Source organism: Oenanthe melanoleuca, chromosome 14 (assembly GCF_029582105.1).
Source record: "Oenanthe melanoleuca isolate GR-GAL-2019-014 chromosome 14, OMel1.0, whole genome shotgun sequence".
Taxonomy (NCBI): Eukaryota; Metazoa; Chordata; class Aves; order Passeriformes; family Muscicapidae; genus Oenanthe; species Oenanthe melanoleuca.
Genome location: NC_079348.1, coordinates 6,050,536 through 6,076,094, shown reverse-complemented (window position 1 = coordinate 6,076,094; position 25,559 = coordinate 6,050,536). Strand labels below are relative to the sequence as shown.

Sequence of the window (25,559 nt, the reverse complement as noted above, 5' to 3'; positions counted from 1 at the left end):
GACCAAGCAGAGCATTTCCCGTGAAGCTGGATGCTGTAATGTGCCATTTGCCAACAAGATAAGATGGCTGTATTTGTTCAGTGATTTATCCCCTGTGAAACCAATCTGAAAGAATGCTTTATTGCTCTATTTATTTTTTCAAAGAAGCTTCTTTGACCCCATTTTTTTGTGTAGGGAGCATGCATGCCTTTAAGCTAAATCTCAAAGCCTGGTCAAAATTGGGCTCTGTCTTCAGGGTTGCAGCTTGAAACACATCCGTGATGCCATTCAGAAGCCGAGAGGTGAGCAGCTCTCCCCGGGGCTTTTTCTGATTGAAAACCTCATATTCACCAACAAAGCCAGCCTGAAGCTTAAAGGGTTTGGGGTTTTTTCCTTTCTGGGTCTTCCTTTAAGGGCAGAGGTTAAAACAAAGCAGATGCTCTTGGATGTGCCTCTGCTCTTAGAGGCAGTTGCTGTTGGAGGACTTGGCTCCTGACACGTGAGGGGAGGATGCTCCCTCTTATTTGCCAGCGGATGTCAGGCTTAATAAAAACCCCCAATCTGGAAGAGCTACATGATCCCCCTGAGTGAGAAGTATCAGTGCTGTTATTGCATTACCTCCATCCCTTAGTTTGTTTGTGCAATTACCCATGTAAGTAAAACCTGAAAGTGCCTCCTTACAGCACGTTCTCCCCAAAGAAGGGAAAGGATCGCAGCTATCTGAGTAGCCTGCAGGGAGAGGGATGGATTTTTCAGGTAGCTGGAAGCTGTGCCAGGTTGGGTGTTTGCATGGTAGCCTGCTACTATATTTAGTTTCTCTTGGCCTCCCAGAATGAGCACATTGAACCTTTCTAGATATGGAGATTGGCACAGCACCAGCCAGCCCTGAGCATGGCTTGCCAACTTCTGAGCTTTATTTGTTGTTTAGAACCTTGGTCTTCACTGTTCTGTGTCTGGGGTGGAGGATAATGAGATGAGGTTATGTGAGCAAGAGCTGGTTTTGTAGGTGTTCTCTCTGCAGTTAATAACTGGCGTTTTTTTAAGAAAAGCTTCTCTTTTGGAGGGTTTTGTTGTCCTGTAGCTTTAACCCTTTGTGGTGTTTCAGGTGTGCAGAGTGAGGATCAGGTGCTTTGCAGGAGTTATTTGTTGCCTTTTTCAGTTTTGTACCACAAACCAGCATACTTTCAGACACAAACTTCTACTCTGAGATGCTTTGAATAAATTTGACCTACCTACCTATGTAGTTAAATGAAACATTTTTTTCTTCCTGGAACTTCATTCTGGTTGCAGCTGTTGTACAAGCTATAGATTTCTGGATTTGTCAGAAAACCATTACTTCAGACCACTGGGATTTCGGTGGGTGGGTGAAAGTGCTAACAGATTAATGAGTCTCACTTAGCATCTCCATCTGCCAGACTAAACCTTGTTCTGCACAGGAGACTTAACACAGCTGGTTTGAGCTGGTCTGTGGAAGCAAAGCACCCTTTACCTAGTCCAGGCTGACCCCTGATATAAAAAAAAAACAAGCACTGCAGTGTCCTGGATATAATTCCTCATCCCTGGAAGTGTCCAAGGCTGGGTTGGTTGGATGGGGCTTGGAGCAGCCTGGGACAGTGGAAGGTGTCCCTGTCATGGCAGGAAGTGGAACTGGATGAGCTTTAAGGTCCTTTCCAACCCAAACCATTCTGTGATAGATTTCATTTTCCTTGTCCAAGCACTACAGTGAACTCAAGGTGTGCAAATGAGCAAAAACAGTAGAAAAATGTAGGAAGTCTTCTGAGGATAAGGTAGAAGCTCTGGGTCCTCACCAAACACATAGATCCCTTGTCTGATATTTAAACTTTCACATATAGCTGTAACACTTGCAATTACTTTCCCTGTGCCTTGCCTCCATAAGGAGATAAATTAAAATGTGTGCTATAAATGAGGTATCTGGATCCCCACAAGGGTGGCTCATACCAGGGGGAAATGCTTGGGAACAGCCGTGTGTGCAGCAGGGCTCTCACACTGCAGTTGGCTCCAATCTCTGTCACTGTGAGGGGCAGCCTCAAGGTCCAGCTGTGAGCAGGAATGAGATGCCTGATGAGGCAAGAGCTGCTGTGCATTAGCTGTAGCTGTTGGTTTTTCTGCTCCCTCCTGTGAGCTCTGAAAGTTAAATGGGAATGAAGTAGCTGCTGAATAAGAGACATGTTATCCCTCGCCTGCATCCGTTTATAGGTGGCAAGTTGCCATGGCTAAGACACTGATCAATTGTTACTCTGAAATCAGGGGTTGTTCTTCAGAGTTTTTTTTTCCCTAGAGAAATGGGATATCTGCCATCTCTAGTGCCCAGGAAGAATCTGCAGAAGTGAGTGTTGGTATTAGTGTGGGTGCCTGCACATACACACTCTCCTGCTGTTCCTGGACACAAGTTCTCTAATTTTTCCCTTGCCTGTGAGACTGGATAAACAGCCCAGAGGCACTGGGGAGCTCCAGGGTGTGGGGGAAAGGCTGGCCTGGCTGATTTGCTTATGTAAAACAAAAAGGCATTTACTCAGTGCATTGGGTGGACTGTTCTTGTGTGCAATAAATTGTGCAACTGTACAGCCATACCAAAGCAGACTGAGATCCTCTGACTTGTCTCCCACATGGAATCATTACAGCTGCTTGTCAGGAATATGCAAAATTCCCGTGATCTGCTTGCATGTGTTACTCCAGGTTGCTTTCTGCTCAGAGTGCCTTTGCAATATCAGTGAACCTTCTTGCTGCTCTCTGTGGGTTTGATGACATGCTATCCCAAAAATTTGGACTGGTTCATTTTTCTGAAGTACCTCATCACTATGGAGAAGGGAAAGCAAGCAGTACCAATTACCAGGAAAGCTGTTGTAGTCCTGGACTTACATATTTGGCATATGGAGTCAGATCACATTTTCTTTATATTATGACATTAGTGACACCAAGTGTTTTGTTCTGGTTCTTAGTCAAGAATGACAGGAAGGTAGAAGACCCTTAGAAGTTTAAAATTATTCTCTGCAGTCTAGAAAGCTGCCTTACAGACAGTAAGATGTTAAAGCTGAGTCTCTGAGGAGAAATGTTGAGATCACTTGATGAGTCTGTCAGGGTACACCTCCAGAGATGTGTGTAACATTTTAAATGTAACAGATAATGAGAAGATAGTATTAAAAGTCTAAAAGGCAGAGCTGGCTGAAAACTCGTGCTTTGAGTCATCTTGGAGCTTTTGGATCAAGTTGGAGATCCTGATGGAGAAGGGGGAAGGGAAAGACTTTTGACTTAGTTGTAAATGGAATAAAAGGAATAGATGCTTTTATAGGACCCCTGTTTAATGGTCACTTTTGGCTCATTCTGAGATGAAATCTATTGCTGTAACATCATCAGTCTGCAGCCCCAACACTTCCAGCTGTGATCCAGCTAGATTGGCCAGGCTGAGCCAGTCTAGGTGTGAACACACAGCTGACTGAGAGCCATGGAGCTGAGGGACTGCAGGGAGTGGGAGACTGGATTCAGCAGGTAACACTCCCCTGGGAATCCTGTGGTGTGGTATTTAGTGCTGCTAGGGGAGACACAACCTCAGAACATGTGTGATTCAAAGGCCTCAGTGCAGATTCAAAGAAGAATTTAGAAAGAGCTGTTAGATAAAGTGCAGAGTGTCCCTGGCCAATGGGTAGCAGTGTGAGGAGCAGCATTCCTGCCCTGTCCATAAGGAGCTTCCTCCTTGCCCTCCAAACAGCACAGATCTAGATGGACTCTACTGACCCTAGACTGGGTCATGCTAATTATGCTGGTGAAGGAACTAAGCAGCATTTTAATATTCAGGTGTAAGAGGTTTGTGTGAAAAGGGCTGTGGGTCATCACTGCATCCAAAACTCTGCTTTTGACCTGCAAAACTACCTTTGGGTTTTTTTTGGTTAAATGGCTGTTGCTCAGGCTGAGGGTAGTTGTTCTTGTGTGTGTGTGTACTGAGAGAAAGGTTGTGCTATAAATTAGGGCTCCTGGATTTTTCCTGCTGGACCAGTGCACGTGGATGTGGGTGTCAAGGGAGGTCCTTCTCCAGGTTATTCTCTGCTCTTTTTTTTTTTTTTTTATTCTCTTAGTGCTGGATACAGATGTTTATGCATATATTTAGGGAAGGCTGGTCTGGAAATAAACTTCTCTTTGCAGCACTCCACCTCCCTCAGCTTCATATTTTAAGACTCTTTGTTCTCTCATAGTAATTTTCCAAGTGGATTAGTGCAGGTCACCAAGGCATCCACATCAGTGAAATACAGCAAGATGTTGCTGTCATCTCCCGAAACACTCCAGCACTCACCCCATTGCTTATCAACCCACACTCCAGTAATCCTAATAGCTGTGTCAGAGCAAGATTAACAGAAAATCCAGGCAAATATTTATGGTTCCCTTCAAGGTATGTATTAATCTGAGAATGTGGAGTAGATGCTTTATGAGGAGAGCTTGGAAACCTTGTTCATGTGGGCTGAGAAGGGATTCTGCTAGGCTGGGTAAGCTGCTGCCAGCTTGGGGATGAGGCATGGGACAGACAATGCAGGAGAGGATGCAAGATTCCCGAGTGGAATGGGGGAGAAGCAGCTACAAATGAAAAAGGGAGGATAAGGAGCTTTGTTTGTTCTCCTCAGTGCTATTGCAGCCTCGCATGGCAACTCAGTAGTGAAAGAAAGCAGAAGAAACATAAAGAAAAAAGAGGAGGAGCAGTTGAGAAGAAAGAAGCAGAAGAACCATGCAGCAGGGTGGTATCTGGGAAGCAGCACTGGTTGGGAGGTGGCTGGTATAACCGTGGTGAAAACTGGATCCCCTTTGTCTATGGGGCTGTGCAGGTTCATGGGGTGATATGGGAGGGCTGGTGAGATGCAGCTTCCTCCCACAGTGTACAGCTGGTCCCACAAGGATTGGGTGCCTGACTCCAGTCTAATGGTGAGGATACTTCCCCAGTTTTAAAACATCTCATAAAAATATCTAAACTAATACTTTAACACAGGCGTGTCAATGCTGACCAGAACTATAGGAAAATCTAGTGAGGAGCATGATGGATGCTGCAGTTGAGCTCAAGTCAGGCAGAGACCAGAGACCTCTGAAGAAAGAGCTGGAAAAAAAAAAACGACTCCTGGCTGTAACGCTGAGCTCTAGGAGATGTCTGTACTGTCCTTAGTGTGCTATAGTCAAATACTGCTTTGTGCCTGGAAAAGATAATCACTAATGCTTATAAATATGGCTTCCTCTTTTCCAGAGGGGGAAAAAAAGTAGGATTCCTTGTAGTTTGTGTGTGAGTTTAGGGGGTGTTTTGTTCTGGCTCAGCTGCAGAGCTGTGACACCAGAGGGAGTAGGTGAGCCTTGAATAGCTGCTTTCAACAAAAACCAGCAGCAAATAATCACAGCCTTTGCAAGAGGTAAATTAAAACCATCTCCAGCCTGGAAAACATGCACAGCTCAGCATCTTTTCTCCATAAATATTTCCCTGCTGTTGAATCTCTGTAACCCCTTCAGAGCCCAGCAGCTGTGATCTTCCCAGCTTTAGGTGAGCCCCCTCCTCACAATGTGCTCTCTGAGTGGCTGCTGAGCAGGGATTTTGAACTGAGCTCTGTGGCTCTGTCACAGCTTATTGGCTTGGAGAAGTCAAAAAAGTGTTGGTATGAAACAAATTTGGCCTTCTGGCATGGCACTGGTCAGCCTGACATCCCCATGGAGCAGTTGTTAGCACTGAAGCCGTGAATTTGGATTTTTTTCTTTACGTGTTTCTGTTGCTAAAGCAGCACTTCAGCTGTGGAGGAGATTGGGCTCAGTGTCTTCTGTCCCACTGTAAACATGGAGCTTGTCCAGTCTTTGCACACCCAGCAGGACCACTGAAGGAGCTGGAAGTGTGGGGTTTTAACATTTGTGTGATCATAGCCAGGAGGTTCTTTCCCACCCTGTCTTAATGGCACTGCATCCTTGTCCTCACAGACACAACGAGGCGAACGTGGAATTCTGCTCTGAGCAAGCTGAGAGTGAGCTGCCATAAGAGGGCTCCAGAGCCCTGTTCTTGGCTGTGTTCCTTTGTGGAGCCACCTTCCCTTTTTCTTTATCAGTATGTCCAAGCTGCCTTAGCAAAACCCTCTTACACCTGCTCTGAATGTTCTTTCTTATTGCACTGCTCCGACAGGTTATGAACTGGGTCTCTTCTTTTTAACCAGAACTACAAAAATGTGCATACTACAAAAATGCCTTGAGTAAAGCTTATTTCTTGGAATAGAGGAAATTTAACTTAGGAAGACTGTTTCCCTTCTTCTGGTGCAACCATAACCCTATAGCAGGAGCTGTGTCAGTCCAGCTGCAGGGAGAGCAGCCCATATTGAGGTTCATCTGTATGCAGGGTGCTGCCTGCCAGTCTGGTAATGAGCACAATGAGCCTGGGATGGGCTCTGGGCAGGGGAGGGAGTCCTGTTGCCATGACAATACAAATTGCAATGGATGACTCTTCAGATAAAAGAATCACGTTTTTAAAGGAAAAAAAAATAGTGTGAAACAATAGCAGAAAGATGGTGTGAGGAGAAAAAAAAAAAAAAAAAAAAGCTGTTAAATAATAGCAGAAAGATATGGTGTGAGTTCTAGCTTTGAGGTACAGCTTGGGAGAAGAAGATGGGGCTGTAGATACTAATGCTGGAAATGTTCTTCCCCTCAGGGTGTGGAGGAGCATTAAGAAAATGAGGCAGGAGCCAGGCCTCCTATGAATAAGCGTCTAGAAAGTTTTCCTTGCAAATATTTGGACGTGCAGTAATGAGTTCCAGTAACAGCTGAGTGCTGACTGCACCATGGGAGGCTCTGGGACTGTGCACTGATAGCCTGGGTACCATGAGGGTGCAGCTGGAATGGTGGGCATGGTGCAGATGGACAACTGTCCATGTTTCTGTTGTGCCTCGAGCAGATTCCTCTGTGTCACCACTCTCTGGAGCAAAGTCACTGTGCCCTGGAAGCCAGAGGCAGTAAGGATGTATTTATAGGAAAGACAGAGAAGTCCAATATACTAGCCCTGTGCTAGGGGCTTTTTAGGAATCTGCGTGCTGGTACTGTTTAGGTGGAACATTTCTAATCCTGCTGTGAATCCTTGTTAAAGACAGGTTTTGTTTTCAGTCATGACCAGTGTAAAATCTGTTTCTACTTTGAACTGGCACCTTTTTAACACAGACTCCAAAGAATCACAGTAAAATGGGCTTTTTTTAACTGTCACTCCCTCAAAGTTGTTCACAAGGTGAAACTAAACTTACCCAGTTGCCTGTAATTCAGGCTGTGTTATGATTCCACTGATGTCACAGCCAGTTGTGTTGAGCACAAATAGACATTCCAAGGAAGGATGGGATAATTAGAAGCAATCCAGTGATTCTTGTGACTGTATAAAAATAACCGGACTTTTTTAAGGATGAGTTATTTTTGGGAGCCTCGTGTCAAAAAGGGCTTGTGGGGTTTTACATTTGAGAACAGTAAAGTCAGATGTTATACCTGCTTGGGTTTGGTTTTTTTTTTTCTCTTTTTTTTCCTCTGAGTAAGATCTCTGCTGAGGGTCTTGCTTTATAAACTAAATTGGCACTGGAAATTGTTGGGATAAGTAACACAGGCCACTGACTTGCTGGCAAGGGAACATCAGCCTCAGGTTTAGCAGTGGGACCCAAGTGGCTCAACAGTAGGTAGTAAAGATCAAATTTAGAGATTTACTAAGACTGTTTTAAATAATACACCCAAAGAAAGCTTTGCATCCTGGAGCTGGGTGATGCCTCCCTGACCTGTATTTATTTTGGTGGCTTATTGTGTACTTGTGGAGGGGGAGCTTTCTCCTGTCCTGTGACAAGACTGCTATAAACCACAGTGTTTTTCAAGCTACTCCTGAAAAGTTGCTCTTCCAAGGGAGAGGTTCTAGGTTGGTGGTCAAAACCAAAAAGTGAAGTTTTTGTATTTCCTGTTACAAGACATCCTCTTTGTGCTCCTGGGAAGTCAAGCCATAGTGTTTACGTATTAAAAAAAGGGGAGAGGATTGAGGGTCTTTGTCTGGCTGCTGGGCAGCATCTAACCCACCACACCCAACCCTTTGACAAAGGTACTGGGTTGTAAAATGTGTTACCAAAGATTCGGCTTATGGACCTGAGTGTGGATAAATGAAATTGAAGATAAATGTTGGAGTATGCTCTACTAGTGGGACTTCCTGGAGGTCAGTGGGAGACTTTGCCCAGAGTGAAGCAGTTTGTTCTAAGGTCTGATGTGGGACAGAGCAGTATTTTCTTTGATGTGAAGGGGAAGAGGACATCTTGTGGTGTTTGGTTTTCCCTTCTGACTGGAACTCTTGGTTTAAGAGACTGGTGCTGGGAAGGGAGGAGGCGCCATTCATGCATGTGGAGCCACTGCAACTACAAAGCAGTGATTCCTTGACTTACCCTAAAATTATGAAGCTCCAACTATGTAGTTTCCTCAGAAATAAAAATATCCCCTCCAAAAAAAACCCTACGAAACTACAATAAGTGATGTTTTGGGATTTTAAGATGCCCTATGAGCATCACACTGATTTTTCTCTCCAAGCACCATTGTGCTGTTAAGACCTGACAAACAAGCTCAGGTTAACTTTTACTTCTGGACTCATAATCTGTTCTGTGGTTTCCACCCAATACTGCTGCATTGTTTCATGTGATTCTGAAAGTGAAACAAAAATAAAATTGTCCCGTCAGCTTTTCTCATTGATATATCTGAAATAAGTCCAGTGTGCTGCTGGTGAGTGATTTTTTTTCAGTGCAGGGGCATCTGTGTGTTAAGTGAGTTTAAGTGTGGCTGTGGTTACTGGTGTAAATGTAAAAGAATTTATTTTTTTTTAATGAAAAAGCAGAGTTAATGTTCTTGAATGAAATAACTTCTGACTCCCCTTATTTTTCGATTAAGCATACCCGTAGTTGAGGCCAGGAATTCAGAATAATATCTGATGGAAGAAACCTAGAGGTTTGTTAAGCAAACGCAAACATGCCACAACTAAAAGGTCAAATACATTCTTGATGTAAATGAAATTTTCAGCTTGTTAATTCCAGCAGATGCATCAGTAGGATTGCATGTAAAGGCACATATTGGGTCACCATGGAAAAGAGTCCATCAGCAGTGCCCTTGCAGAGCAGGGGAGCAGAACTCCCTAAATGCCTGTTTGCTGCTGCTTTTTTTCTTTCCCTTCCCTTTTGTCTTCCTTCAGAATGAGCCATCTGTGCTCTTCCACTGTGCTGGTGCCACGTGCACGGCTGACGGAAGCGGGAGAAAAGCCCTTTAATCCTTATAAGGGGGACGGCAGTGGCCTCTGGTGTTTCCGGAGTTTTAAGGAAGTCACTGAAGTTCCTCTTAGTTGACTCCCCTCCACAGAAATGTGACAGATGGGTCTTTTCCTTTTATGGCCAATAAGCCTGGTTTCCCTTTGCAATAAAATCCTGGGTCAGAAGTGGAAGCGAGAAGTTGGGCAGGAGGAAGGGGCTGGTCTTACCAGAGCCCAGTGGGTGGGGATGGCATTTGCAACATAGCAAATTCTAGGCTAAAATAAACCAAGTTACAACATCGACCCTGAGGTGATGGGTTTGTTTGTTTGAAGGGTGCCATAGATTTTTCAGTCTTGTTGCTTAAGACAGCAATTAGGAATTGTGACTCTCCTTAATTTCATGGGGAGAGGTTTATCTGGTCCAAACCCAAAATGGTTTTCAGTGTCTGATTGAATTTAGATAGCTTTGATTGAGTCTAGATAAGCATAGGAGAACAATACACACTTCTCTGCAATCTCCTTTACACCAAGTGAAATGTCTTGGCTTCTTATGGATGTCTCAGAATAGTTTTCTTCCTGAACCCTAAAGAGCCATTTTGTACCCCAGTTAATGTCTGTGCCTGATGTTTGGCACTGGTGTCACTCATTAGCTGAGAACAGGTAATGTCCCTCTGGGTGGTAATTGCTGATGGCTTGGACTGCCAAAAGCCAGCTTTGTCAGCCAATAATATCTTTTACATATCATCTCTGGCTACAAATGGTTTGATGAATTTGAGCCTTAAAAGTATTTTTCTAATAAAGTCAATCTCCTGTTTCTTGCTAAAAGTGCTTCATATCCTGTTTCACGAGGTTATTGCAAATGGCTCATTTGGCACTCAGTTAAACTGCTCCTTTTTTAAGTGGTACAGCTCGTGTTTCTTCCATGCAAAACTTATTGGCTGACACTCTATTTTTGGTTCTTATGTGGCACTTGAGAGACAAAAGACAGTAACTAGTTAGGAGAGTCTCTTGTGATCTCCTGGGATTGTTTCATTCCAGCAACCCCTCACTAAATCACAGTGTCCAGTTGCAGGGGTACGGTTGGGGCTTCTCTCTTTGAGAAAGGTGTTTCCATTCCTTGCTGGTTAACAGTGGGGTTTGCTGCTGTGGAAAGCCTCTTCCCCAGGGTCACTAACTGGTCAGCAGGAGCTAAATGCTTCCCCATGTGCTGGGGAACCACTTTGGAAGTGGTTTTCAGTAGCATCCGCATATTCTTCAACTCTGTTTTAATAATGTTTGTGATCATGCTTTTTTCTTTTTTCCTTCCTATCCTTGTCTTTACAATAGACATCCTGGGAAAATGAGAACAGGATCTGGAAGTTGCTCTGGGGCTGGGGAAATGGCTGAAACCAGTCTGTGTCTCAATACCTCACTTGTGCTGCCAAAAGAGTCAATTTAATCTTTGGTTATCCCACCCTCTGTGTCCTTGTCTGTGGCTCGTACCCCTGTGAGGGTGTTGGACTTAATCCTTTCAGAGGAACTGCATGTACAGCACAGTTTAATAATCTAGCCTTTGGATAACATAACCCCACAACACCAGTTTCGATCCTTACTTTACATCCAGCCATGCCAAAGCTCTCTGTACTTGCAGTTCTTGTGTTTTTTTCCTTCTCTATGGGTGTAGGAGGAAGGAGATGATTTGTGTGGTAAAGGTGAGCAGTGGACCCATCCTGCACCAGGAGCATCATTCATCTGTGACCTGGATGTTAAGATGGCTTTCTCCTGAATCAAGGATTCTCCCCTCAAAATTGAATTGTCATCAGCAGTACAACATGAAATGTTCCAGTTTGCTTTGCTGTTATAGTTGGGTCATGGCAGGAATTACTGTTGCTGCTTGGGAACGAGCTGGGTCTCAAGCAGATCCCTGGAGATGAAGTGGCTTGTGCTTTTCAGGGGGTTTTGAGGGTTTTTCTGCTTTTACAGATAACAGGCTTGCAACATCTCTGGTTTGTAGACAAGTCATGCCATGCAAATCGTTGAGCAGCGTTAATTAACCTCGTGTGCTCCTGCAGGGGAAGAGGGGAACCGGTCTTTCCGACGGGTGTTTGTGAGTGTAGCAGAAAGGGAACTCTTCACTGGGGATTTCACAATGCCAAGGTTGCAGGATGCTGTTCCAGCTCACCCCTGTTGTGTAGGGCTGTGTCCCACACAGCTCTGGGAGCCCACAGACCTTGCAGGAGTTCCAGGAGTTGTTCCTGGCCTCTTTTTTTTCCCAGCCTCCTGCCTGGTCTTACATGGCTGTGCAGGGCTCAGCTTGTCTTGCTGCATTACCAGCTGTTGTTCAGATTTGCTGCAGGTGCAGAGGCTCCCTTTGGAGTTGCTAACTCAGCTTGGCTTCAATGTCTGCAGATCTGAGGTGGTTTTTTGTCTTACTCCAAAATGTTTCCAAGCCCCACATTTTTTCCACGACTAATAAAAAAGTGAATTGAAAGGGATTATATGACTTAACTGAAAATTAAATTACAGGTTAAATAATTTTTCTACTTAGAAGACAAATCATGTCCTGAATTACCCTTGTTTGGCAGGACACTGCAGCACTGCTCCAGTAACCTGCCCATTCCCCCACGGGAGTTAAGGCGCCTTTGATTGGCTTTGGTCAAGGTTAGGCTGCTCTGGGGTCAGTAGCCACTTGGCTTGGTGGCCTTAGGTGGCTCTGTCCTTTCTGCCTGGCTCCTTGTGGGGCTGGTGGGTCCTTCCCAGTGTCCCTCTGCTCCCTGCAGCCTTAGGAAGGCACATTGCATCGTGCAGGGCCAAACGACCTTAGCAGAACTTTAAAAAACACCCTCAATTTGTGGTTTTGAGGCATTTTTCACCACTTCTGCACCAAACAACCCCAGGCTCAGCTGGTGGGTGCTTTAAGTATGGGAGGGAATGGGAACATCACTCAGGGGCTCTGGATGAGGAATTAGCAAATTGTCAGCACATCTATTTCCCTGATTAGTCTTCTGCTTTGTTTTGTTGTATACTTGTCTGCTTGATATATTTTATTATAATTATTGTTATTCAGATACAAAATAATAGGTTTTATGCTGCAGGAGGAAATCAGTGTATTTCTGCACTGAGCTCAGGTGTGAACTCTTTCACCATGTGGCTCTGCTCTGTCATTTTGGCTTTCTCAGAGGTTCCAGCAGGCTGCTGCAGGGCTGTGGGTTCTGGTTTCTCCACTGCCTTTTTTAAACACAGCAAACGAGCCAGAGGTGACTGAGTGTCACCTTGGTGAGGGTGCTAGATAAAGGTTAGCCGTTCACAAAGCCATTTTCATACCTCTGTGGTAAATATTGCTACTATAAATATTACAATTACAGGGCTGGCTGCCCTGTGGTTCAATTCAGGGGTGCAAATGTGTCCTGTCTGCACAGTGCTCATGTGGGGAGCAGCAGGTAGGAAGTGACTGAAGCACATGGGTATTAAAGCAGTAAATCATCTGAATTTGAATTTTGAAGAAGGCCAGTTATTCCTTTGCATTCTATTTTCTTGATCCTTGCTCATTCCCTAACTTCTTTTTTTTTTTTTTGGGGGTGGGGGGCGGGTTTGTTTTTGTTTTGTTTAGTCTGGCCTGTTTAAAGCTAGGAACTTTACTTTGGGAGTTTTCTCTCATTTGGGTTTCATTTCCCAGGCAACACAAGCTGTGCTTGCCCAGTGTCTGAGGGTGGATTTGCACCCAGACCAAAGCTGTTTACCAGCCTCAGTTCACCTTCCATCATCCCTTGCTGGGGTTGTGATGATCTGGAGCGTCAACTTCTGTTGTAGGTAGAGATTGCAGTTTTAAAAGGCTCTAAATTGAAAACAAGGAGTGTTAATGCTGCTAAATTACCATCAAAATTGCTGTATTGCAGAGATTCCTTAAAAAGGATTGTAGGTGTGTTACATAAACCTGGGTCTCCGTGAAATTTTGATGGAGGAGAGGACATCTCTAACAGAGTTTCTCTTGCTGATCTTTTTGTGTTATAATAAAATCTGGGAAACTGTAGAGGGAGAGAAAACCACGGAAAAAATAGGACTTGTCTGGAGGAGGCTCTCTCCAGGTTCTGCCACCCAAAGGGGGGTAGGGGTTTGTGTCTGGGGTGGGGTGGTGGAAGAATTTGTTTATCGTGTGGTGGTGTAAGAGGGAAGTTTCAAAATTAACTTCAGTAATTGTTCCTCCTCTCAGTCTCACAATGCATCGTTAGCAGGTACCTCTGCAAATGAGATACCTTGCTTTTGTTAGCCTTTACCTTCTTGGCATCCTTGGGTGCAACCCCTGGGTGACCTTCCGGAGTTACCCTTTAAAAATCAAGTTGCTTGTCTTGAACTCTGAATCTGTGCCTCTCCCAAGGTCTCTATTGTTTCCACCAATTCCACAATCAGATTTCATCATTTAGTGTTGCAGCTATTGGGAGCAACATCCCTTTTTCTATGAGATTGTGCAGAGGATTACATGGATAACCTCCTGAATCTGCTCTGCTGAATTGAGTACGAGAATGTGCACTGGGGGAGGGCAGGAGGGGCAGCTGCTGAGGCTTTGAACTCCTCTGCTAGTATTTAATTATTTACCTTGGCTGGGAAGGCAGTAGCTGTTATCTGCAATCAGTGCAACAGACCTCAAAGCTGTGCTTGACAGCTACAGATGTGCTTCCAGTAGCATGTGCTGGGTTTCTCTTAACTTTTTCCCTGGGAAGGAGGAATATGACCTCAGGTATAGTGATTTAGCCAACATATAGTCGGTGTGAGGTCCCAGGATATACTTAACCTCACTTTCTAAAGTGGCCAAGCAGTGTGTTTCTCTGCCTGCACTGCAGGTGGACTCATGTTGGTGGGTGACCACCTCTGGGTATGTCACAGTCCCCCCTGTACCCAGACTTCCCCGTGTGCTGATCTGGAGAGATGCTCTGTGTGACACCAACCTGCTCAGGGCTGGGGACTAGCTTTTGACAAAAAACCACATAATTTTGGTGAGGAGAGCTTATCCTTGTGAGAAACACTTGTTCCTCAGCTCAGGGGAAGGCATTCTGGTGTGATGGATACATGATGCAAATACTCCAATGTTCTTTTCTGCAGCCAACCTGCTGCCTGCACCTTTTGATGTATTTCTCACAGCCCTGGAGCTGGAGAGAAAGTAGCTTTGAAACAAACATACTTCTTTATAAACATTCCAGAATGAAAAAAATGAAAAAAAACCATAGTTTTGTTCAAGTTCAAATTAAATATGACCTTTCTCTGTGAAAGCTGTTTCTCATACTCAGGTTACCCTGAGTGTGAGATCAAGGAGCAATTTCTTGTGCTAGTGCTGTTTCCACCTCTGGCCTGCCACAGGGTCTGTGATGCTGAGCAGCACTTCTTGTGTGAAGCTGCAGATATTTTTGCTTCATAGGTCTCTAACCACTTCACCCACACCAGCAGCTGTTCTGGCTTTTTACAGTCAAAGTCTGGAGAGGGAAAAGCTTATTTTGGTTTGGTCTGTGTGTTTCAGAAACTTCTGAATTACAGATATAAGATAATCCTAGTGACTTAGGCAAGAGGTGGGAATTACCACACATTTCTGGTTCTGGGATTCTGACACAGACAACGCAAACCTTCATGGGAAGCAGACTGGAAGGAAAAGAGTGTTGAGTATCTCCAGTATCTTAGAGATGGGGTAGGACTAAAATATGATTAATTTAACAAGAACAGGCAAAACAGAAGACATTGGTTTAGGATTTTGTAATGGGGTTTAATATGTGGCTGTTTAGCCACTCTCAAAGATTGGACTCGATGGAGATCTTTTCCAGTCTTAATAATTCTGTGATTCTGTTCTGTGGTTCTTGGTGTGTTTTGGATATAAATGCATGCTTTCCTCATCCAGCTTTTAACTTCTGGTCACTCTTAGGTCTCTGTTTTTATCCCCCAGCATGTTCTTACAGCCTAATCCAAGCTTGTCCCTTTGCTTTATTTCTCCCTGTGACGTCTCCCCTCTCAGAAGGCTCAGGGCCGTGCTCAGCAGAGGAAGCCCCAGTATTTCCCAGTTGCCTTCGTGCTCTCTCTGTCCCTGCCGTGTGAGCGGCCGCCGCTGAGCGGCAGCGCTGCCTGGGGAACAGCCGAGCTCCCGGGGGAGCTCCAAACCCACACATGGCCTCCCAGCCCATTGCTCCATGGCATGGCACTGCCTTCTCCACCCTGCCTGGATTTTGTGTTTGGGGCTGGTACCTGCTGCCCATCAGAATATTGCCACACGATCCGTGCTGGAAGGGGCTTTCCCTGCACTGGGCAGTCAGGGATCTGTGGAGTTGGGATCACTCCTCCCTGTGCTGGGTGTTTGTGCATCTCTAAAGAGGGGTCTCTTACCCAAATGGATTGTCTTGGGCTGGATTATAGCCTCTTTATCCCAGCTTAACATATAGGAAATCCCAGAAACAGCCCTGAAGGAGTGTGTTCATGAGAGCTTATCCATGCTTAAAGGTTGTATTCATTTAGCTACTTCAGCATCAATTTTTAGTTAAGATCGATGCAGCTTTATGGACAGTGAGACTTTGTGGGGAGCAAGACTCTGTGGTTCTTTATTTTCCCATTAACTCATCTGGTTGGGAATTGCAGCTCTTTAATTAAAGCAGCACAGTACAGACTAGCCCTGAGGTGCTGTTCTGAGGCACTTGCATTCACATCTGTTTTTGGGTAAAGCTCAGTCTATTTGGGGTCAGCCTGTGCAATTGCATGGCCAAGAGCAGGAGAGGAAGCAGCAAATCAATCACTAGGGCTCTGTCCCAGGCTGCCTCACCTCCCTCTCAGCCAACATCCCCACGTGTGCCATGGGCAGAGAGCGCTGGAGCCTGCACCTCGCCCTTCCTGGGGGATACAGGGAGACGTGGCAGCACAAGGATTTAATTACCCAGCATATGGAGAGTGAGGGGAGCTCAGAGGCACCCCTGGGAGCAGAGGGCGGTGATGACAGCCGGGGCCATCGCCTGTTGTTGTTTAAGTCGAGTTTCCCCCACCCTCCCTGCGTTTTGCTCAGTCACTGAACGGCTCAGTGTAAACTCCTACAGCACAAGCAGGAATGCCGTGGGCAGCGGGGCTGGGATGTGTGCAGATCATCTGATGTTTTTGTCCGTGTGGCATTTGTTTAGGTTGCAATTGGGAAAAGTGATTTCTGTTACTGTGGCCAAGAGAATGTGGAGACTGGCAAGGAAAAGTTGACTGCTTGGGATTTTTACCCCCCTGCTGAGTGGGATGGATTTTGGAGAGTTATTTTTAGTTGATGGTAGAGTGGAGAAAAAGTCTTGGTTGTGTTTAAAACTGTAGCATCCATTGGAAGTACCAGCAGAAGTGCTGAGGAAGGTGGTAAATTCATATAAAACACTTCCTGCCACCTTCAGTTAGTGCTGAGACAATTAACAAGGGTGTTGAAGGATTGTGCTGCCCACACTAAAAGCAGAGTGTCCACCTTTGGCCAGGCTGGCCCTGAGCACAGAAAGCTGCACATCCACCACTGACCCTGGGAACAAAGGATCCTCCTGAACCCAAACATGTTTGTGTTAATCCCGGCTGCTTCCTGGCAGGCAGCGAGAGGAAGCAGAGCCACTGCCTCCAACAGATGTACAGTGAGGAGATTACAGGGTGCGATTAAACACCCTCTCCATCACATCCTCCCTGGCCCTGTGCAGCAGAAATGGACTGTCCCAGGCTGCCTGCCAAGCTGGGGCAGATGTAACAGGCAGCACATTCTTAATCTCCTGTCTCCATGCCTGGTTTGGAGCTGTTTCCTAATGCCAAAACTTCCTCAGCACCTAAAGCCTTAGCTCTACCTGCCTGGGAGGAGGAGTGGGCTGGGAGAAGGCAGGAGAAGTCAGGGAATTCTCAGCATCCAGAAATGATGTATTCAGCTGAACTGCTGTTAAAGCTGAAACACAAGTGGCCCTACCTGAGTACGACAGAGTTTGCTAAGGGACAAACTGCTGCAAAAGTTGGGAAGGATCTTTATTTTAATGGAGTTACTTTTTGGCCACTACACTTGGAGTAGGTGATTTCTGGACTGGGAAAAGCTTCTTCCCTCTTTGTGGGTTTAGGTGGTGCTTTATATTGCTGCAGCCAGTCTAGGTGCAAATGCTGCTCTTCCTATGGAAATAGTCTGGGTTGGTTGCAAAAAATTAGGTTAATTAATATGATAATGGAAGAGTATCTTCCATTATCGAACAAAGGGCTGATTCTGAAATAAAAGAAAAATTGGAAATTTTGTGGAATTGTAGAGTTCAGAATTGTCATTATGTGAGATGTGCATCAGCCAAGTGGGTTGGGTTTGACTCGGTAGACATTTTCCTGGGCAAAGGCTGTGATCTCAGTTGTGGTACCAGAGCAGTAGCTGTTGTCTGAGCCATGGGCTTCCTCCCCAGTTCTGTGTGAACAGATCCAACAATGTGCCATTGTTTTGGGTAGAATAGGGGAAAAAATCCCAACAGATTCTGCTAATGACACGTGTGTGGTGCATATTCCCAGGCCTGCCGTGGAGAGGACATGGCTCAGCCAGAGGCAGCACCAGGTGACACTCGGGAGTCAGGAAACCACAGAACCGTCCCCTTCATGGGGTGCATTGGCACAGGCACAGCTGCCTGTGGGTTTGCAGCTCCTTGAGGACAACACAACTTGGGAGGGATCCCAGAAATGTGCACAGCTGTGGTGGCCCCCGCTGTGCCGCAGGGGAGCCGGATACCTCCCGTCGTGCCATCCCAGGAACACACATGGCCATGCCTCTTCCCTTTCTCCTTGCCTGCACAGAAATCCCTTTTCCTGAGTGCAGGAGACAACTGCTTGGCAAATAACAGCAGTCTGGGCTCCAGGGAGAGCATTGTTTCCAATAGCCACCAGGCTGGAGGCAGGAGCAAAAGGGAATTACTTGGGATGAGGGTCTAAGTGGCACCATCTGCTTCAGCAGGGCATGGTTTGGGCAGCAGAGGAGGCTCCTGGAGTTAAGTAATTGGGAATAGCAGGCTCCTGGCTGGAAAATGTGCCAGCCCTCCTGGCAAAAAGCTGTTAAATCTCTGTTGCTGGCGTGTGGAAGCAGTTCTGTGCAACAGGGCTCCAAAGGCTCTTTTTAACCCTTAGTGTACATTAAAAAAAAAAAAAAATTACCTAAAGCAGTTTTGATCTCAGAATGGCATGTGGCCAGGTGTCAGGAGTAAAGGGGAAGGTGGGTCCTCATGGAGGTATGTGAACAGCTCCAAGTCTGATTCTCCTGTGCTGCCAACAGCCAGATGTGGCCTGCCAAAAATGCACACAAAATGGTGCTGGTTTTAACAGCTTTAGCAGGAAAACAGAGGGTGTGATGAATGACTCATGAGAATCAGTAGAACCCGAGGCATTTACTGCCCCTTAAAACCAGTGCCTGCCTGCCTGCCAAAGGGTGCATTTGCAAGGTGAGTGATCACAAAATCCTCTGCTGAGTTTTTGGGATGCAGTCACAGGCTGGCTCCACGCTTGCTCCAGCCCTTACCCCGCTGTCTGTGAACACGTCCGGCTCACCAGCCAGGCCCAGCAGCCTTTCTTTCTCCAGATGAAAGCACAAGCAGTTGGGCATCTCCCAGCAAGCACAGATACAAACAAGGCCCCATTTTGCATCTCCCCCCTCCTAGGGTGGCTTCCTTGCAAGCTTTGGCCTTCATCCTGTTTGTCTGATTCGTGATCAAAAGAGTGTTGCTGCCTACGTGTGTCTTGAAGCATTTTCTTCTTTCATATATCACATAAACGTTCAGTTTCTTCATTAAAGTAAAAAGAAGGTAATGCAGTAGAGTAAGATCTGTCTCTGCAGTGGTCATATTTTGCTGATAGTGAGAACTGGGCTGGGCAAAGCTCTTTCGGGACCTTTTCTGGTGTGCAGGGGAAAAGGATGCTGCATAGCCAGATGGCTTTTCCTGCCAGGGGGAAGGCTGGATCTAAGAGTCCAGCCATCCTGAAGATGAAACAGTTGGATCGTAAAACATGTACTTTTTTCAAGTTTGGTCTAGAAGTTTTTTAATCTTCCTCAAATTAAAGGAAAATCTCTTGTTTGACCCAAAACAAAATTGTTTTCTTTGGCCAACCAACTGAAAAAATCAGCTCTGTCCCCAGTGTTGGTCCAAGCTTCCTTCTCAATTGTGCCTCCACAGCAATCCTGCTCCATGCCACTTTACCATTCCTGGATTGGAGCCTTGTTGCTAAAGAATTTGCAAGAACGAGAGAGTTCAGCCACTTGCTCTAAATTTAGTCCAACTGTTCTGGTTAAGTTTGTAAATATTTGTTTATATTCTGCCTCGATTTTATTGATGTTTCTCCACATTTTGTGTTTTTCAGCTGTTTAATCATTTATTTTGTGAGATTTTGCAAAACAGTACATGTATATATTTGCTTATATGCCTGGAGAAGCTGAGGTTTTGATGTAAATGCAGGGTTTCCATCCAAGTGGTGGAATTAGAAGCCCTTTATATGAAGGTGAGGATTTTAGTCAGAAAACAGATGAACTGGGTATCTTTTGGCACCACACCTCTGCAGTCTCCTCTGACTTGTGACTGATGGATCTGGTAGCTGTCCCATGATTTTTAGGTGATTAGGATTTGTGGATTCATTTTATATCTATTTTCTTGTGCCTTGGAAGGGTCTTTGGCTCCCATTATTTGTGGCCTTTGGTCTCCAGTGGAGGACAAACCTGCAGACCACTGTGCCATCCTGCCACCCCACCCTCACCTGAGAACCTGCACCTTGCTGGGGGAATTTTTCCAATTCTTAAAGCTGTTAGTGATGTGCGGGGTCTTTTTTTTTTTTTTTTTTTTCTTCTCCTTCCTTTAATGTTTGTTATCCTCCTCAGGAAACATGTCGGAAGTGCCAGGGGCTGTGGAAGGAGCACATGAATCTCACCTGCGAGCAGCTGGCTGAGAAGGATGACATCAAATATAGAACATCCATGTAAGTGAAACTGCACAACCAGGGCAAAACAGAGAGGAGGATGAGCTGGGAATCACAGCACCTTGTCCCTCAGTTTCTGCTGGCAGAGCTGAGGGGTCAGAGGCTCCCAGGATGGGATTTCTGTCTGTGAAAGATACTTGGCTGCAGATCCAGTTGGCAATTTGAGAACGTGGGAAAGTTGTCACCAGCCCAGCCTGCTCCTCTGGCTGGCCCAGTGTCTGCAGGCTGGCACCTGGTCCTTCTCCGAGGTGAGAAACCCCCATTAGCATTGCTGGGGGGGAAGGGAGGGAGGCAGAGGAGTGGATTGAGTCACAGTCAGTCCTTAGTACCCTTTGAAAATCTGAAGTGGAGACCTGCACTGTTTGCTCAGCTGCTGCTTTGTGGGAGAGGATGTGTTTTCCTCCAAAAGCTTTTGCCTGTTTTTAGCCAGTTTGTAGGAATTGTTACAAAGTGCAGTCACATTTTGAAATACGCAGATGTAAATTCTGTTACTCTAAAATCTTTTGGAGTTTGATTTCTCTCTTTTCTACAGTAAATGACAAAATCCTCTGCCTTTAGGAAACAGGGGAATTTTCATCCATGGAGTTAAATGTCTGGTGCAGCCAAGTGGGACTTGCCCACGTTGCCCAATCCCTTCCTCTCAGATTTAGAGTCTGTCTGGCATAAGTAGAGGTTGGAAAGCTCCACCACTGGGATTTGAATGACTGTTGCTTGCTCATCCTACAGTTCCTAATTCAGAACAAAATCTTTACAGATTTGATATGATTTTTTTTCTCTGCTGATCCTTTCTCTGTAGGAAAGAGGGATGAGAGGGAGGAGGAATGAGTTGTCATGTCCCTAATAATAAGAAAAAAAAAAAAAAACCAAACAATTTCAAAAACTTCAGCAGATTGTGTCTGTGGATAGATGAGTCTAAGTGCCTCAATACAATAAAAACTTCCTTTTGAAGCCCTGAGTAAGGAAAGGGAAGCCCAGCTGGAGTTCAGGCTAAACTTCCTGCCTTGCTCAAAGTTTACCAAAAAATAATCTGCATCGACAGCATCCTGTTGAGTGGCAGAGGGAAGAGCAGCTGCAGCTCCAAGGAAAGTCACTCTCAACTTGGCTTTTTGTGTCTATTTTTAGCACATCTCCACATGCCTGGGTGCAGGTCATCCTGTGTGGGAAGCTTGGGTGTCTGCAAGGCTGGGATGTTCACACCTCGCCATTCCCTGCTCCTCTGATTGTGCTGATGGAGCAGTTTTGTGGGGCTGTGCTGTAGCCTGGTTTGCTGCTGTGGTCCTCAGAAATACCTCCCTGCCATCTCCCAGACATTTGTTAACTTTGCAGATGCACTGAGGCAGCTGGGTGGAGGGAGATGCCTGGCTAAGGATGATCCTTCCAGTGTCAGAAGAATTGTGCTTCCCTCCATGAAAACACACTGGCTTTGCTCTGCTGTCATCCAATTTCACTTCTAGGTTGTGAATTAAAGTGTAACGTGATCTCCAGCGGTCAGAAAATTGGCCCTCAGGATGATAATTTATATTCTTAAGTCTTTTAATTAAATGACCAAGCCTTGCTTCATTGCTGTGCCAAAACAGTCTTGCTGTGAGCTGAGCCTGTGCTGGAGCGTGTGTCCCTGCCAGGATGTCCTTTGGGAACAAGGATTGAGCTTTGTCCTGGATTCCCACTTGTGCTCTGTTAGATGAAAACCCAGCCCTTAGACCTAAAGCAAAAATCTCTGCAAAATGTGTGTAGGGAATCTTAGAGAAAAGAGAATGCCTCTGTGGGGAAATGTTGTTGTTTTTCAGTTACTGATTTAAATTTAACAAACACTAAGTAATTCTGGAGCATAGCAGCCAGGCTTGGAAAAGATCTATATGGTCATGGCAACTATGTAGCCAGAGCAACAGGCAAACATAAGAGCTAGAGGTGACAGCCAAATGTTTGCTTTTCCTGAACTTTATCTCCTTGGCTGTGTTTTCCTTCAGCCAGCTCAAGCATCCATTGCCCTTTGGCCCTTGAACTTGCATCTCAAATTCTTCCCAAGCCACAGCCTGGTGCTTTGGCTCTCATGGAAACCAGGATCAGGGCTGCAACATGCAGCCAGTGATTGACTTTTTTTCACTTATTTTGTTCTGGAGTTGTTGTGGGCTGGCTCCAAGTGGAGCTGAGCCCAGACCTCCTTGGAACAGCAGTGGACTTGTGGATGGGATCAGGAAAGAGGAGGGGGTTAAAGCCTCGCTGGGGTAGCGTGACAGTAATTTTATCACAGGCTGGTGAGTGCAAACACCCCCTTGCTAATTCTCTCTTGCCTTGCAGAGAGGAGAAGATGACAGCTGCCCGGATTAGGAAATGCCACAAGTGTGGGACGGGCCTGATCAAGTCGGAGGGCTGTAACCGCATGTCGTGCCGCTGCGGCGCCCAGATGTGCTACCTCTGCCGGGTGCCCATCAACGGCTACGACCACTTCTGCCAGCACCCCCGCTCTCCTGGGGCCCCCTGCCAGGACTGTGCCAAGTGCTCCCTCTGGACAGACCCCACAGTAAGTAACAAAAGGATTTTGTGGATGATTCTCACCCCAGTTTCAATCACCGTCCACACCGGCGTGTTGAAATGCGCATATTCCACTGGGGGAAATGGTTTTAGTCAGCACAACTTTTACCTTTCCCAAGGCAGCTAAAAAACCACATTGGGATCCTGCAACAGCACAGAGTCACATCTCACCACAGCTTGGAAGGAGCTGGTGTTGCTTTAAGGAAAATCAGCTCCTGTCAGATGAGGGCTTTGGCTGGCAGTGCCCTGAGTGCTCTTCTGGAGAGTGAGGCTTGTGCAAGGAGCTGGTGGGGACCAAGTGCTGGCACCAGGCACAGGAGCCAGCACTGGGATTATTGGGACCCATTCCTACTTTTGCAGCTGAGATGGTGTTGGCATGGCTTTACATCTGGAGGCAAGGGGAATTGTGGTTTTGGTGCCCAGATGATCTGACTGCTGGCTGTAAATCCTGTCACAGACATGGATCCATCAGGAAACTAAATGCAAGCCTGGAGCTGTAGTTGGGTCCATTCTCAGGGTGTTTGTCAACAGCTGCAGAGGGAGAGCAGAAGTGTGGAGTGAGCTGTGAGAAAAGCTGTAGTAATTTAATACAGCTCCTATCTGTGACAGGCTTGGGAAAACTTGCAGCAACTAAGTCTCTGTAAATAGAGGTCTTCAATACTGTAAATCCAGGAATGTTGGAAGGAGCAGGAGTTGAATTTCCTGATTTTAACAAAGCCGTAGAGCAACATGAATGTGGATCTGCCTTCCCAGGGTTTGCCTGAACTTCCTTTTTCCTAGTGGTTCTTTGTCTTAGGTCTCTGCAGTTTTCCAGACTGTTCCCAGCCCCCTGTCTGCAGGGAACGTGCACAATCCTGCCTCAGCACAAAGCCAGGGAAAAGCCACTCTAAATCTCTCCCTTTTACCTCCAGACTCTCAGGGATCTCCCAGCAATGTCACAACCAGCATAAGCTTCCAAGTCTTCTGCTTGCCTGCTTTTATTCCCTGAATTATCCTGTCAATATGAGCTGTTAAACTACACACAGACACCCCCTTGCAGGCGCCCCTGTAGTGTTTCTGACACCTGGTTCTGAGTTTCTTGGATTGCTGTCCCACTCCTCCTCCTTTTCCAGCAGGATGCGATGCAGGGCTCGGCAGTTGTTCTTGTCAGGCTGCTGAGTGTGCTGGGGGATGGCATTTGTTCAGAGCCAGAGAAAACATGAGGCCTCTCAAAAAAGCTCGTACTGTACTTTCAAATAAATAAATAAATAAGCAGCACAAAGAGGCCACTGTCACCAGGCCCTTTCCACCTCTCTAATTAACCAATGTTGTGGCAAAGAAAAATTTCCCACTGTCAGCACAGAGCTGGCACTGCCTGCTCTTTTATTATTTAATTATTTTTTGGATAGTGAAGTGCTGCTGGGCTGGGGAGGTGAAGCTGGGTGACTGTCCTTGCTGCAGTGCAGAGAGTAACACAAAACTCAGCTGTTGGCTTGAAGCTGCAATGATGGTGGGTACCTGTGTGCGTGTAGGGACACCAAACCAATCCCTTCAGGGGTTCTGTGCTGTCATTTGGGACATGGAAACAGGAGTTAACCTGGTAGATGTGAAGAGGAAAACAGAGTTTGACTTGGAGATTTGAAAGAGCAAAAGACCATTGCATCAGTAGAGTTCTGTCCTTTACCAGGGATAGCGTCCATCCAAGGCATGACCTTTGAAGGATCTGGTTTGAGTCTAAATCCATATTATTTACCGCAAAATTCAGGTTTCTTTAAAATAGAGAACCTTTGTTCTTTTCCAAATGTTTAATGTTTTCCCAGTCTGAAACAATTCTTGTGAAAGTATAAGCAAACCTATTCATTAGCTTGGGTTAAAAACAAATTAAAGACAGTCCTCTAGGAATGGCAGCATCTGTTAGTCTTTGTCTCAAATGATCTTGAGAGAGTAAAGCAGAGGCTTCAACATTTCCCATAATTAAAGGTTAGTTAAAATCTTGTCCCTAAGCTGTAATCAGGCTGGAGTCTGATTTAAAAGTATCGGTGCAATATTTGCTGGCTCCGAGACAAGCTGCAGCCATGCTGTGGTAAGCTTCTTCCAGGGGGGCCAGGCAGGAATTGTTTAATCACTGCATTTCTTCTGGAGCTAATTGGTGCCATGCACCCTTGTAGGAGGTGGCAGGAGCCCTTCCCAGGCAGCTGCTTGGCCAGAAAAAGTCCTTGTGTCCCCCAGTCCATGCGGGCTCTGCTCTGCAGCAGGGGCTGATGCAACATTGCCGGAGACAAAGGGAGCGAGCAGTGGGAATAAAGCTGTTAGAAAGCATCCAGAGGAGAGATGGTGGAGGGCCTTGAGGGGAAGTTGTCTGAGGAATGGTTGAGGTTCTTTGGTTTGTTCAGCTGGAGGAGACTGAGGGGAGACTCGTCATGGGCTGCAGCTCCTCCTGAGGGGCAGCATGTGGGCAGGGATAAGACCCAAGGGAGCAGCTGGAGCTGTGTCAGGTTTAGTTGGATACCAGGAAAAAGTTCTTCCCCCAGAGGTGCTGGGACACTGAAGAGGCTCCCCAGGGAATGGTCACAGCCCCACTGTGACCATCCAGAGCTCCAGGAGCATTTGGACAACACCAGGCACAGGATGGGTTGTTGGGTGTCCTGTGCAGAGCCAGGGGTTGGACTTGATGATCCTTGTAGATCCCTCCTAACTCAAGATACTTTATGGTTCTACAAATTTGCTCTGGTTGCAGGGACTGTGTTTGCCCTGATTTCTGAATTTCTGAATATCTTTAGCAAACCTAATGCTGCTTATGTGCATTTCATTTTGCAAATCCTGGGATACTATGTGATTAATACTTTCTGGCTGTTTTGGTAAACCAGGTTCTGCTCTCAAATGTATT

General features: G+C 46.0%; 1 protein-coding gene across 7 annotated transcripts in view; it reads left to right on the top strand.

The window, feature by feature from the left end:
• Positions 1 to 25,559, top strand: part of RNF216 (ring finger protein 216) — a 155,004-nt gene that overhangs the window by 120,690 nt on the left and 8,755 nt on the right. For all 7 annotated transcript variants that reach the window (XM_056503418.1, XM_056503422.1, XM_056503419.1 and 4 more), the window contains 2 exons: positions 20,064 to 20,161; positions 22,460 to 22,682. In XM_056503418.1, the coding sequence (XP_056359393.1) occupies positions 20,064 to 20,161; positions 22,460 to 22,682 (321 nt within the window). The remainder of the gene's footprint in view (positions 1 to 20,063; positions 20,162 to 22,459; positions 22,683 to 25,559) is intronic.